Source organism: Fundulus heteroclitus, chromosome 9 (genome assembly GCF_011125445.2).
Source record: "Fundulus heteroclitus isolate FHET01 chromosome 9, MU-UCD_Fhet_4.1, whole genome shotgun sequence".
Lineage (NCBI taxonomy): Eukaryota > Metazoa > Chordata > Actinopteri > Cyprinodontiformes > Fundulidae > Fundulus > Fundulus heteroclitus.
The window spans coordinates 28,251,613-28,267,286 of record NC_046369.1 but is presented as its reverse complement, the minus strand read 5'-3'; the positions used below and the strand labels follow the sequence as shown (position 1 = coordinate 28,267,286).

The following is a 15,674-nucleotide window of genomic DNA, read 5'->3' as shown; positions in this document are numbered from 1 at the left end:
TCTCCGCTCCTTAGGTGTTCGTTTCACTTATTCCTCTCAGTATGTTTACAACCCTGCTGCACGCAGAGATCGTGCTTCTCCTGTTGCGGCCTGGACTCCTGACCGATGAGTCCGCTCTTCTGAGATGTTCACTCCTCGCTCTCTTTCTCTCCGCCGGGGAAACCGTGTTTTACTGCAGGAGACAGAAAAAGACATTTGGCGTACTTAAATGAGTGCAGACATTAAAACACAGGAGCATAATCAGGTCGGGGGGGGGGGGGGATGAGGAAAGAAGGCAAACAGTGCGTTTAGAAAACCTCAAAGGAAGCGGGAAGACGGGGTAGGTGAGCACAGGGGCGGAGTTTTAACAAGGCGTGCAGTTTGTGGTTCTTGCTGGAAAAGTCGGTTTTAGAAACCTTCCTGTGTCAACCCTCTGACGCAAACGTATCCTTCAGCTTTTTGGAGCAGCTCACAATGTAAAGGATAAATTCTCAATACTCATAGGCTCATAACTCGGTGATTATTTAGGTTATTCATCCATCTCAGTGAGAAATCAGCTGGCGGCCAGATTGAGTCTGAATGGTTTCGGATCAATGATTAGCTGGTCAGAAACTCAAAGATTCGCACGTTTTATGTTCCCAGAGCTGGGTGCTAAGAGGTGGCTCTGACAGCAACACTCTTCAGTGTGGAAGTTGTTACTGATGGAAGAAGACTCAACAGTAGGTAAATTATGCTTATTGTAATTAAATTGCATGCCCAGAATTATTTATATTACTTTCAGTAATAAATAAAAAAATATATTTGTTAGCATTTTAGCATTTAAATCCTTCTTATATTTGCTGAGCAGTTGTTTTTTTTTGCACCTTTCCACTAATGGTTTATCTTAGATGACGAGCACCATGGTTTTGAGGTTGGAAGACCTCCTTGCCGTCACCAAACCTTTAGCCTCTGCCATCAGATTCAAGCTGAGAATCTGTCTAGGCATCTTTATATAATATGATAGTCAGAGGAAACATGCTGGAACAAAAACTTAAACCTGAAAAGCAAGAAGGCCACCTAACCTCAAAGACCTGGAGCTCACTGCAAAAAAAAACCCATGATTGGCCTAAAATAGCAACAGAAACAGAAATAAAATGAACTTTAATCATAAATTTGCCAGGAGAATTAATCATTTTGAGCCTAGCTGTATATTTTATTCTAATCTTTGATTAAAATATTGACTTTGTCTACCGTAAATATATAATGAATGTAATAATGTAATAACATCAATACGTTTGCGTCAAACAGTTACATTTCTAATGTGTACATTTCTGAATATGATCTCTTTCAGGCTTTGTAGAGAGCAAGACCTCTGAGGAGAACAGGAAGGCTGAACTCATTACAGCTATACGTGTTAGCAGTCTGTTACAGAACAGGCTGGATTTGTTGGGATAAGGATCAACATTTTTAAGGAAATACGATCATTTTACAGTACAGCTTACCGAGCACTGCTAATAGTTGAAAACGTTAACACAGTTATCATTTGGTCCTTATTATAAAACATTAAAGTGGGTTTTAGTAAAACCGTGTCGTAGAGCGACTCCTCCCTCCCACGTGGTGTGACGTCGCCTCTGCGCTCACAGAAGGAGGGCTTGAAAAAATGTTTTTCAATACTGTTTTTGTATCTTATTGTAAGTTTTTTTTAAATAAAAATCAGCTAGCATTGGGATCAGCAGATCAAACCTGTTAAAAAAAAACAACAACAAACAAAAAGTTCGGGATTCAGCCACAAAACTCTGATCGGTGCATCTTCATTAACAGAGACTATTGTTACTGTTGGTTACTGTGAATGTATTTTAAGCTAACAAACAGAAAGGAAAACTTAATGTTATCTTCATAAAAGGTGCTGGAAACGCCTCTTATGCGACATGTTTAGGAAAAGAAGGTGATAAACAATGTTAGGAGACACGCATGATGGCTGACCACGGACTAAATGATCAGGCAGGCAAACTGTGACCACTTCCACCCATTTATTAATGCAAAATGAAAGCTGCAAAGTAGCGACTACATACATCAAGGCTACCCGTGAAATATTAATGGACTTAGGGACCTGTTACAACTCTTTATGACTCATCCTATCCATCACTTCAGTGCCAGGTGAGCAATCGCCTCACTTCCGATCTCAGGGAATTCCCTGTGCTTTGATAATTTTTTTTTTTTGAAGTCTGATGCTTCTCACTTACTGTCTCTCTTTCCCAATCCCCATCTGGCAGGGCCTTAGACTCTGAGCCATAGTGTAGCGGAGAGTACACCCAGGTCCTGTCCTCTGGAGGCTGTTTTTACACGCCCACCACAGCAGAGGGGGCCAGAGGGACAGAGGAAAAGGCCACAGGCACAGAGACAAGCAGCGGGGGCAGGCAGGAGAGAAAGACACCGGAGATCACAGGAGAAAAGACAAGACAGGAAATGAAAAAATTAGGGATGCATAAAGGAGGAAATGTCTGAGACAAATCAGAGTGTGAATCTGACATGCTGAAAGAGCTTCAGAGGACGCGCTAATCCTAAAAAAAAAACATGTTGATGTCAATTAGAGCTTGTCGGAGAGCAGGAGAGAGAGAGAAAGAGAGGGAGAGAGAGATGCAGTAAATGTGTGAATATTAACGAAGCGTGTTTAAAACACATGTCTTTGTGACATTTGCCCTATTGGTGGCACACCAGGTTTAGGATGAGCTTCTGCATCGTGCAAGCAGGCGGTATGAGGAGAGAGGAGGAGATGGGAGGAGCCAGGATGCCAGGACAGTCAGACACAGAAAGCATCCTCAGACAGAGCAAAGCACATAAACCGGTTTGTTCCGCGCCTTCCAAAAGTATTCACACCCAGTGACCCTGTCACGTCCAGAGGCGTTGCATCCACACGTTTTCCGGGATTTTTTGCTTGGATTTTACCGATAACGAAGCAACACGATGTTGTGCGTGATGGTGAGGAGGACCGAAAGTGATAACACAGTTTTCAACATTTTCTCTTAACAGTCTGAAAGGTGCGGCATGCAGACGTAGGACCACCTTTCACGTCAGTGTTTTTGAGAATATGCCTCCTCTAGCCGTGTACATCTAGAAATCTGCTTGTCTACTTTCATTTTCTCAAACGTGCTCAAGCTCAGTCGGATTAGATAGAAATGATCAGTGAGGATCTGTTTTGCCACAGATTTTTTTTAACTGTGACTGGACCGTTGATCTAAATCCTCTCCTGGAGGGGAGTGTGCCTCCATCCCAGTTTCACATGTTTTGCTGTCTAACCGGTTGATTTGCAGGATTGCCCAGTTTTTAGCTCGATCCATCTGTCCGTCATCTCTGACCAGCTTTTCTGTGCCCGGTGCAGAACACTATCCCCACGGCATGACGCTGCCACCACCACGTACCACGATGCGGAGGATCTGTTCAGCCTGGTGGGCAGTTTTAGTCTCCCGCCACGTATAACTTTTCGGATTAGACCAGAAAGTTGCATTGATGTCTCCTCTACAGGGTTCCCACACCTTGGTGAACATCAAATTCAAGGACCTTTCAAGGACTTTCCAGGACCAATTTCCTCAAATTCAAGGACCACACGTGGCGGCATTTACCTACTGTGACCGCTGAATAGGTTATCATATTTTAATACAATGCAAATTCAATAAAAGACTAAACGGCACAGAAGTTGTTGGGTCAGAAGCAATGCAAGAAAGTGGATAATTTATTATTATTAATTTATAGCCTATATTGATATTGATCATATTCATAGCCTACATTGATATCCACAGTACATGGCTATGCCATGTTACATTACATATAAGATGTACATTAGCCTACCGTTTCATGGAATTTTATGGAAAAAAGTGCAGCATTGAGATGTTCAGAATTATATCAATTTGTTTCACTTACTTTCATCTTTGATTAAGCTAGTTTTTGACTTTGACTCTGAAAAGTTGCTAAATATAGCGCCAAGGTCGCTGAGTTGGCAACACTGTGTGAATGTAACCTATTGGACGCACGTAGGCCTAAACCGTAGCCTACCAACTAACGAGGAAGAGCGAACGTACTTTTGCAAAATAAAAGTCTGCGGAATCAACATAATTTTAAAAGATCGTGTGGTAGTAAAATAATGACACGAGACGTCATCCGTGTAAACTTTCAACCCCAAAAAAAATTCAAGGACTTTCAAGGACAAGGTGTTTTTTTGGCTGTTTTCAAGAACTTTCAAGGGCCTTGAATTTATTTTTACAGATTCACAAACTTTCAAGGATTTCAAGGACCCGTGGGAACCCTGCCTCTAGCCAGGACTGCCTCAAAAGGCAGAAAGAAACCCTTTCTTTCCACTATCACAGAAACTCTCGGGTTCTCAATTTCACTGTGAGAAAATCTTAAAAGGTCAAAGGTGCGTCAATGCTTTAGCAAAGAGCTGCACATGTGCCGTTTCCAGCATGGAAGGTTACACTGAGTTAGATCTTGTTGTCAGGGGGTCTGTAATAAAAGGCTGCAGAGAGGAGGTCAGCTGCTACACTGTAAGGCTGTACTTGAAGGAGTCAAATCCACGCACGAATCCTAGCGGACTGGAAACTGAGATGCAAAGAAGGAGGAGCTGTCAACGAGGGGGGAAAACAAAGACATTCAAAAGATGAGACTAGAAAAGCCTGTCTTCTGTTTACCCACCTCCTACACTTCACCGTGAGGGGAGATGCTATTGTTTTCCTGTCAACACAATTACAAAACCCCCAGCAGTGTTAAAAAAAAGAAAAAGAAATGACAGGCAAGGGCTCCAGATGATCTTGTTTCCTCTCAACACGTTGTGCATGTTTTGTATGGAGTACACAAGAAAGCACGTAGGGTCAGTCCGAGCTCAGATCTGTGCAGCGACGCTGATCTGAGCTCACACACCGGCCAACGCCACTGGCATTTCCTCCCCTGTCTGCAGGGAGAGACCACCCAGGCCCTCCCCGTCTGGAGACCGAGAAACATGGCGCACAGATAAAACAAACAGCATGGCGGGATGGGGGGGGGGGGGCAAAAAGAATAATAATAAAAAATCAGGTGAAACAGAAAATGATGCCTACTGAGGTGAAAATGGAGGATAGATGTGATGCTGTGTGTGGTCCCCGCAGGGATCCACGGGATGAGTCAGTGGTGGGGGAGAGGTTCACAACTTCAGCATCTTTTTATATCTGCTACATCATCACCATCTCACTCCTTTTAGTGTGACTCACGAGGAAGACCGCATGACTGAGACAGTGAAGGGAAAGATGGAGCGAGGTGCTTATTAAGAACAGAAAAAAAAATAATCTGGGGTTAAATGGACGCAAGATAAGAGTGGACAGAAACAATAATGGATCTGGTGATGGCAAGGGAAAAAAAAAAAAGAAACCTCTAACACTTTTTGTCCTAGCTAACACTTTTTGGTCACTTTCTGTCTCACCCACGAATTGTAGCCAAATGTTCTTTTTACCTGTACGACCTAAAGAATCCACGTTTGCACCCTGCTATAGCAGATGTTTAACCAGTCGACTGTGCATTTGGAGGTGGAGTTGTTTTTGGCCTTAGTCTTTTAGAAAGGTGAGCTCCAACACCTCTTGGGACATTTTGCAGAAATCTGAAGGTATTGCAGGGGGGCACAACAACATCTTTGCCTTTTTTTGTCCAGAAAACACAGGATTAATTAATCATTCTAAATGTGACAACAGCACCCCCTGCTGTTTGGCCTGTACCTGCAATCAGTTGTATGATAAATACGATTAATAAACTCCTAAAAAAGTACAAAACTTAATATAACTAAAGTTTATTGTTAATATCAATGGCTTGTATTATTTTTTTGCCACAAGAGGTTCATAGCTAGTTGACTGCAGGTACGAGTCGGGCTAAAAGACATTTATATTGTTATTATATAGTTCAAAAAGTGTGACAACGTTGAAACATTCTAGTTGTTAGAAACCACTTTTTGGATTATAAATTAACTCATAAATATGTTATACATTTTAAAAGCAAAATACTGCTCTCCACCCTGAATACAGAACCCCCGTGATGAAGCATAGTGGTGGCGACGTCATGCTCTGGGGATGTTTTCCTTCAACAGGGACTGGAAAGCTGGTCAGAGTTGACGGGAAGATGTACAGGGCAATCCCAGAATAAAACTGATGTTTTCCTTGCAGCAGAATGACAACAAACCTGCAGCCAGAGCTACATTAGATTGGTTTGTGTTAGAATGGCCAGAAGTCCAGAACTAACATTGAGTGATAATAATGCATATCACAAAACAAAAAAAACAAAAAAAATATTGCCTCTACATGCGCACATTCTGACACATTCTGACACATTCTGACTTGGGCTGAACATATATGCACACCCCAGATTTCAGATTTCAATGTGTAAATTTGCTCATTTAGCAACAATGTATCCTATTTCTTTCACTGCACAGTTAAAAATCACTGTTATCTATCACAAAAACCTCAGAAATTAAGCATTTAAGTTTGGGGTTGAAAGATGACAAAATGTGGAAAAGGTCATCATTGCTGATGAATCATTTTTCGAAGCACTGCAAACTAAAACATCAAAATATCTAACTCTGTAGTTAATGTGCTGCGTCAATTGATCACAATTTAAATACTGGCCAGGACTCAGCTCAGATTACAGAGAGCTGACGAACTGATGCCCTTCACGCAGTTAACGTGGCGGCCGAACTGTGTGTAAACAGGGAAAAAGACGGTTCTTTGTAATAAATCGGCTATTCCTCCTGAAAGGAGACCAGCTGGACACACGGGGTTCTAGTATCCACTGTGTTTTCACAACACCGCTGTTGTGATAATGAATGCGATACGCTGAGAAAACAGACAAACTAGTCTCTTTATGTGCTTAAAATAAACCAAATGCGTTTTTAACATAGAAAAAAAAAACCTCAAACATCCAAAAAGGCAGTTTACAAAGCAAGAAGTTGGATTAGCGTGGGACATCTGAGAAGAAAAGGCATTTTCATGATGGCGGGAGCTGGTGCCCAGAGTGAGCGCTAAGGTTGAGAGGATTATTTCCAAAACTGAGTGAAGTGATGCATCAAGGTTAAATGTATAGCACCGTACATGGGACAGGCTTTCCTATGAAACTGCGGCTTCTCCTCGTCGCTCCCCAGAGGCCCTTCTTGAGAGCCGTCTGCTGGCAGCATGCTTCTGTGTGCTTACACTTCGCTGTGGGTGTCACTTTGCCTGGTGCAGAAAACAAACTCCTCACCGCCGTGTGCAGAGGGAGCTTCTCATCTCTCCTCCTTCTGAACGCGCGAGCCGGGCCTCAGCCAGAGCCCGTCACACGACAGCGCTGCTCAATAACCCAGGAGCTCACTGACTAACCTGTTGGTCATTAAGGCTTTCTCATCACACATCAGGGGGTGTTTGATTCCTGACAGGGGACACCCTGAGAGGGGCGCGTCCAGGTGGGAACGCTTCGCCCTGTGGTTTGATTTATACTCAGCCTAGTGAGTCTCACAAATATTGTTCAGTTACAAGAACGGACTTCAATATGTCTTCTTATAATTCCCAAACACTTATTTGGGAGTAATCAGACTGAAGGGGGGCAGATTTGTTGCTGAGGAGAAGCGTTTTTTACGGTGATGTGAGGCTGTGTTTTGTTTTTCCTGCCACACATATGGCTTCACCTGTCGGTCAAAAACGTAAAACCCTTTCATTTTGTGTCTCACCTGTGCGCCTACATCCACATTTCTGCTTCCCACACGCTTTGTGGTAAAATGCAAGAGGAGACTCTTTTAGCTTTCTTATGACGACTCAACAGACTCTCCCACCTGAGCTGTGGATCTCTGCAGCTCCTCCAGTGTTAAGCTGGACCTCCTGGCTGCTTCCTGGACTCATGCTCTGCTTGAACAGCCTGTCCGTTTAGGCATATGGCCATTTGTGCGCATCAATCCTTTCACACACAGATGATGTAATAATATAGTAATAATAATAATAATAGTAACCAGGAGGTGTTCACCCCTTGGATATTGTTTAATAGCTACTTTAAATTTCTTCTCAAATATTCTCCCTGACCTTTCTGCTGCGTTCCTTGGTCTTCATGATGCTGTTTGTTCTCTGATGCACAGGCGGACTCTAGAAACTAATGAAGTGATTTTTAAGAGAAAACTGGTTCCCCTGGATTTTATTTATGGGCATCACAGTAAAAAGGGCTGAATATGCACTACACTATTTATTTCTAAAGACTATTTTGAAAACTTAGTATCCAATGAAATCCCAACAAACTAAAGGCAATATTTTAAACCGTAACACGGCAACATTCAGAGGCTGTGAATACTTTTGCAAAGGCCCTGCAGCTGAGCTTTTGGGTGCGCTACGGCCTGCCGGTACAACACCGTCAGCCCGTCGCTTTGGAAGGAGCAATCATGACGGCTGAACGCGTCCAGGAAGCCGTGATCTGCTGAATGCGCTGCTGCAGCCTTGTTGAAAATCACTTTAGGGAGGGACAGGAAAGTAGAGGTTCACATCACGATCTAAGACGGCGCTAGGATGATGGTACCGTACAGCTTGTTCAAAGACAATCTGGGAAAAATGCTTTGCGGCTTAGAGGAGGATGAAGAAACTGATCCCACACTCAAATCTGAAGCTAATAAACGAAGAAGCTACTAAAACTGGACCCTTGGTGGGTTTTCTAATACTTCTTTTAGCATAGAAAATAAATCAGGGCAATTAAAAAAACAAGCTTCTTTTTTTAAAAAGCCCCAAAAACACAGCAGCCAGGAGCTCCGCACACTTTTATTCCCATACCAGCCTGAGCTTTCACCGCTCCTCTCAGTGCCTCTGCAGGATGGATCAGCAGTAGAAATACGTCACACACGCGATAACAGGCTAGCTGATTAAATAACGGAAATCAAAGCAGTCAAAGCCGATGTTTTGCGGGCGACTGCGTTCCACTTACGAAGTAGATATCGGATGCTGGCACGTCGTCGTCGTCGTCGACCGAAGCCTGGCTGGTGCAGCCTGAGCCGGACATCTGGCTGGCCCCGTCGGGCTCCACCACCACCACCACCTCGGGTCTGGGGGGGGCCTCCTCGGCCGGCCCCGGGGAAGAGGGAGCAGCGGCCGGGGCGGAGGAGGACGAGGAGGAGGCCGCCTCAGGGGCTGCCGCGGAGCTTGGGGGTGCCGCGGCCTCTTCTGTGTCGGCCGCTGCCTGAGGCTCACTGGGGAACGCAAGACGTGGTTAGAAGATCTGAACAAACACAGCGACTCAATGAGAATGTCAAATCTCATCAAAAACTTTGTTTACCTAATTAATTCAATTTAAAAACTTTCATATTATATAGATAGATATAAAAGTGCTGCGTTCAAGCATGAAATCAGAAAGTTAAGTGGAAGGAAAAAGTGTGGTAGAAAAAGGACAGCAGAGAGCACTGAGCTGAAGCCCATTTCAGGACGTTCACGAGACATGGACTGCGGCTGGAGTCGCTTGGATTCTACCTCAAGCTACAAAATCCAAGTAGCGTGAGGGTCCAGTACAAACATTTCACAGTCAGGGATGATTCTCTGCTGGTGTTGGTCCGCTGTGTTCTATCAAGTCCAAAGCTGTCAACCAGGACCTATCAGAGCACTTAATGCTTCCCTCTGCTGGCAAGCGTTGAGGAGATGCTGATCTCATGTTCCAACAGGGACCTGCCCACGCTGACTAATGAATCATTAATGTCTGCTTTAAAGACCTTGGTTTTACTGTGCTCAGTTGGCCAGCAGACTGGCCTGACCTAAATCCCCTCAGAGAATCTATTGATCAATGCCGAGGGAAGGACGATTCAGATACACACCAGCGGCAACAACGCAGACGAGACGCAGGCCGGCGATGGAGCGACCTGGACCGCCTGGACACCTCAGCAGAGCCACAAGCTGTTCGCCTACACGCCATACGCTGCACTGAGGCAGTAATTCATCCAAAAATGAGCCCCGAACCGAGCACTGAGTGCATATACTGTATGTGGACATACTTTTTGTAGGATGACATTTCTGTGATAAAATTCCTTCTTTTATTAGTCTAATTTTACACTGCAAAAACGGAACTAGAAATAAGTAAAATGTTCTTAAAATTTGTCTATTTGTCCTTGATTTGAGCAGGTAAATAAGATGATTTGCCAATGGAATAAGAATTTTGCACTTAAAATAGGAACAATTCATCTCAATCATCTTATTTCAAGTGAAGGAAATCTAATTATCTTAGTTTAGGGATCAAAATACTCATTCCATTGGCAGATAATCTTATTTACCTGCTCAAATCAAGGATAAATACACTAACTTTTTTTTACTTATATTTAAATTTAGTTTTTGCAGTGTAATATTGTAACTTACTGAGAAACTGCATTTTGGGCTTCCTTAGCTATATGGCATGATGACTAAAATTAACAGAATGCATACCTGAAATATATCCTTTTGTGTAAGCAGTTTTATTTTTTTAATCAAACTACTTTCTAAAGCTGTTCTGATTTTCTTAAAACGTTTGTATTTTTGCACTATGTCTGACAGTTAAGATTTGCCAGTATTAGGACTTATAAAATTGACCATTTAGGGCGCTTCAGATTTTTTTTTTATGCCACTTCAGAAGCGATTTGATCCAGGCTGACCCTTTTCTCCTTCCCTCCGCACCTTATTCCACGTCTCTGTGTCTGCAACCCACAGACAGACAGCAGTTGCTGACATCAAGGGCCACCATTTGCTTTGCAGGCCTTGAGACACGTCTCTTTCAAAAGATCAGCAGAACGGCGCCGAGTCGTTAAGAGGGAAGCCGCCGCTGACTAAAATTCAGCAGCTGCGTGTGTGGGCGTTTGCACCGTAGACGTGTGAGCTAATAGAACCGCCAGCTGGCTGGCAGCGTGCTGCCTGCCACCATCCTCCATTCTTCCCAGCCAGATCATCAACTATTAGGGAGGATTTAGGAGGTTCCACACTGGTTGCTCGGTCCTGTGTTTCCGTTTAGCTTCGTCAAGGAAAAAAACGCCGGCGGCTGGCCAGAAAAGCAAAATAAATATATAAAAAAAACAAAGACTAGGAATCTCAAAGAGAGAGATGATTGGCTGAATCAGTGGCTGAGACAGGATGATGGTTGCCACGCAGAGAGAAGACTCCCTAAACCCTGTTTTATCCCACTTTATTTTGCTGTTTTCTCTTCTCCTCTTTTCTTGGATTCTTCCTCTTTCAGTCAGTCACCCCGTTCCGTTCGCTTCACCTCATCTGGCATCCATCCATCTCCTCTCCTCTCCGTCTTCCTCACCAGCCCCCATCCAGACCTCCAGGCCATGTGTCTAGCCGCTGCTTTCTCGGCGTCAAACCTGATTATTCAGCTGGTTTCACTTGAGAACAACACTTTTACCTTTCCTGACCTAACTGAAATAAATCTGAAACCTGTACAAATAGCTGACTCTGCTTTCATTTTTCCTTTTAATCTTATTAACTTCTTCCGTGTGAGTGTTTTTTTTTTATTGCACTGCAAAAAGAGAGCTAAAATTAAGTAAAATTTTCTTGAAATGAATCTATTTACCCTTGATTTGAGCAGGTAAATAAGATTATTTTCCAATGGAATGAGTATTTTTACCCCTAAAATAAGATAATTAGATATACTGCACTTGAAATAAGATGATGGAGATGAATTGTTCCTATTTTAAGTACTAAAATCTTAATCCATTGGCAAATAGTCTTATTTACCTGCTCAAATCAAGGGCAAATACATACATTTCAAGAAGGTTTTACTTGTTTTTAGTTCTATTTTTTGCAGTGTGCAAGAGTGTGCACCAATCAACCAATCAGCACTAGACGGGAATCAGTTAATTTTCCATTGATCGGTTCTGATCGGTGATCAGCGGGTCAAATACTGAGAAACCAGGTTCCTCTTTTTCCCATTTACTGAATGCATCAATACCAAGAGCTCCCGCTGCTTTGACCAGTCGACAAACACACAAATCAACAAGATTAAATTTTAGAAATGTAGTAAAATAACTCACATAAAAGGTTAGGGACACATCCCTTGATGCATAAATGACCTTGTCAGTCCTTTATTTTCTGCTCTATCAAAGAACGTGCAGCACATTTATCATCATGCGCATGTTACAGCACTTAGCATTAAAAAAATTAAAAAGTCAAAATTGGAAGTGGTAGGTCAGACCTCAGAGAGATCTGGAAATCCAGGAAAAGCCTTATCGGTGCATTGCGACTAAAATCCCAAATTAAAATTGACACAATTAAAAAAAACACATTAAGGATGCAAAGTTTCAGGTCATCTCGGCTACATGGAAGCAGCTTGCCTCAGGCCTCCTGGCCCACTGCCCTGTTTCTACAGCCCGCTGGAAATAGGGCACATACCCCCCCCATAAACCCCCCTCGACTAGATATCAGGGCCTCCTTTAGTCAATGTCTGACCCAAATAAAACAAACGCACGCCGACACAAATCTACACGCATGTGTGCTCTTCCCTCATAACCAAAGTGCGGCGGGAGCCCCACGCGGCACCTGCAGCAGGCGTCTGCTCAGAACAATGGGCCGCTCACTCCAATAAACAAACGGGCTAAGCAGCTTAGCGATGGCGCTCGTGTGTTTGTGAGACAGGTGTGTTAATCCAGCAGCTTGTGTACGGTACTGGGTCACGCTGAGTCATGAAGGGACAGGAGCTGTGCTCATGACGTCTCTATAGAGTTACTATCGGGTATCAGGGTCACACATTAAAGGGTCTGCTTTTTTTTTATTCATCATCATTTACCAATTTCCAGAGCCGTGAGTGAATTTTCCTTTTATTTAGGTGTAGGTTCTGCGATAGACTGGCGACCTGTCCAGGGTGTACCCCGCCTCTCGCCCAGTGAACGCTGGAGATAGGCACCAAATGAAGCTGAAGCGCAAGTTCAATTGAAGAAACTCATCGCCTGCCTCCATTCAGAGTCCGATCCGCCTCTGATGTGAGCCAATCAGCTACGAACCGCACCTCCATGAAGCCAATCAGCATCCCTCGCTCATCTTAAAAGCAACTTCAAATCCACGTCTCAGCCTGCTAACCAGCAAGCGCAAACGGATTGCATGTCGGATTTCGAATCAGATGTCCGATTCAACCCACCCCCAACCCCTTCTCCACCATCGTAGCTGAGTTCATCTAGCTTCCAAGACGTTCCTCCATCCTCAACCCATCAGAGTGTTTTCTCCCTTCAGTCTTCAGCACTCCCTATCACCCCGTTATCGGTCCGGCAGAAGACCACCATGTTGAGCCCGGTTCTGCCTGAGGTTTCTTCCCAAAGGGGAGTTTTTCCTCTCCACAGTCGCTTCATGCTTGCTCATCATGGACAGTTCATGCAAACCTGTGTTTATCAAGTTGGACATTTATCGATCATCATATGGACTGAACAAACTTCTTCTATCTCCACTCCACCACCAGTTTCAGACCTGGGGGGAACATCCCTGTTCTCATACATCTACTTATGCATATTAAAGTATAATTCAGCATTAATGTTCCTGCCGAGGTCTGAGCGCCAAAGACTTAAAATATTGTGTCAATAAAATCCTTCTAATTGCCATTTCTTTCTCTGTGAGTTTTTCAGATTGAACACCCCTCGCGACCCCATGAGGGATAAACGTGACGGAAAATGAACGGATGGATGGATGGCTGTAGGTTTACATGCAGCATCAGCAGAAGAGACAGGCCACAGGGGGTGCATACGTAAACATTTTACTTTAAGTGTATTTTCCAAAGATGAACTAAATCGGTGAAGATGGTTAATGGCTCTTAAAAGAATTTCCAGCCTGAACGTCTTTTATTGCATCGCAAAGGTTACGTTGACCGAACTGCTTGACCAAAAAGGGGGAAGCGTGTTTCTGCACCGATATCACCGCCTTTAACTCAGCACGTCATCAGATGGGACTACTCTCCACTAACCAAGGACGACGAGGCTTCCTGACCGACAGCCATTCGGTTTTGCATCTATCTGGGTCTTGTGTCTGTCTCAACTTCCTCTGCGTGCTCATCTGTGACATCAGAAGGTTGAGATTTCAAACAAAGGCCCCTCATACCCGGCCATGGTGAAGGACCTGTGCCGCTGTGGGCTTGTTTCTGTGGGAACCTTGTTGGAGGTCAGTAGAAATCTGAAAGTCTGCTGGCTTCTGCTAACCACACTGAAAATGGGTTGTCCCTGAATCTTTCAAAGGGACAATGATCCTTGACTTTGCCGGAGTTCAACAGGGACAGAATCAAGTTATTTTCCACTAGGAATGGTCAAAGATCTCTTTTGGTCAAAGGAAGGATTGTTCCGAGACGTAAATGTTTGTAATTGAATCAATTTACTCAAAATAAAGGATTTTTTTGTCTCTAAAATTACCAGTGTAGGTTTTAACCAAAGGGTTTTTGTCTTTTTGCCCAAAGAAGCGTTTTAATATTTGTTTTTACCCAGGAGTGCCAATGAGTGAGCAGGGAGCTGTGACTAAAAATGGCAACAGGTGGCGCTATTCTTTACTGACCAAGGACAAGATGGCAATGTTCACACTGGGTTGTAATCCCAGAGTGGAGGGCAAAACAATCTGTTTTTGTTTACTTTTCTGTAAATGGGTGTTGGATTAAAACATGATTAAAACGATTAAGGAAAAAGAACTAAGGATTAAGGAATTACGGTGATCCTATTTGCCTGAAAGCCGCCCTGTTCCGCCACGAATCCAGTTGATAACTCACTGAAGGTAATGCAATATGTCCCAGGTGCTGGATTCATTTGACTCTTTCTGATATTTAACGCATCATCCATCATCTACCAGGTAAACTGGCCTCTTTCGTCGCTGGCGTACCTGGTCTCAGGCGAGGACTGCGGGACAGAGATGGTTGGCTCGCTGTCGTGTCTCTTCAGCTCCACCTCCACGGTGATGGTCTGCTGTTCCTCCTCGCGCACACGCAGCTCCTCCTGGGTCCTGGCACACGTGGAGGGAAAACGCAGGAAATGAAACGCCAAAAACAAACAGAAATACACACGCACAGCCACATCTTAGCGACGGGAAGAAAGAGCTCCCTCGTAAACACGCAGGCGTCGCATTTCCTCTGCCTTCCACCCACCACACCCGGACGCGTTTCAACGCTGTGAAAAAAACACGGCGCTACAGAGTAGAAGCTCACCTTCCGTCGTGGCTGAGAGACTGGGTGTGCCTCCTGAGGACAGAGAAAACACTATAAGTACAAGATGTAAATGAAAAGCACTTTACCAAGCTGATTTGTTCCCTGTTTGCTTTTTATGATCAAACCTAAATGCTTCGGTCCATCAAATAAAGATAACCTGAGCAAATACGAAAGACAGTTTTCAAATTATGACAAATTAAGAAGGAAAAAAAAGCTATCCAAAACAACGCGGCCCTATGCGGTAAGGTAATTGCCTCCTAAATCTAACGACTGGTAGTTCCAGCCTATTTAGCGCTGTCTTCTTTCGGGGTTTTTAGCACAAAAAGACCCGTTTCAGGTCAGGCCGCCACATCAGATTGAAGCCTGGACTCCCCGCCGGTGTCGGCTTGGTGTCACCGATTCGTACCTGTAGCGCGGATGCTCTGCCGTGTCAGACGGAGATCTTTCTGGGATGGACAAAGACGTGGTGGACGAGAGTGTCGTGGCAATGGACGCCGTGGTGGCCTCCTCAAACGACGGGGGAGTACACGGAAGGAGATCCTGGCGACCTGGCAGGAAGAGGACAGAGCGGACTATTTCTCTTTTCGATC

General features: G+C 44.1%; 1 protein-coding gene across 2 annotated transcripts in view; it reads right to left on the bottom strand.

Moving 5' to 3' along the window:
* Positions 1-15,674, bottom strand: part of pip5k1ca (phosphatidylinositol-4-phosphate 5-kinase, type I, gamma a) — a 70,259-nt gene continuing 54,585 nt past the window's right edge. Inside the window, exons 13-18 of one of the 2 annotated variants that reach the window (XM_036141382.1) lie at positions 15,491-15,632; positions 15,085-15,117; positions 14,763-14,882; positions 8,896-9,157; positions 2,202-2,291; positions 1-172 (exon numbers count right to left, since the gene is read on the bottom strand). In XM_036141382.1, coding sequence (XP_035997275.1) covers positions 170-172; positions 2,202-2,291; positions 8,896-9,157; positions 14,763-14,882; positions 15,085-15,117; positions 15,491-15,632 — 650 coding nt within the window. In that variant the 3' untranslated portion in view covers positions 1-169. The remainder of the gene's footprint in view (positions 173-2,201; positions 2,292-8,895; positions 9,158-14,762; positions 14,883-15,084; positions 15,118-15,490; positions 15,633-15,674) is intronic. The other variant, XM_012871677.3, reaches the window with a different exon arrangement.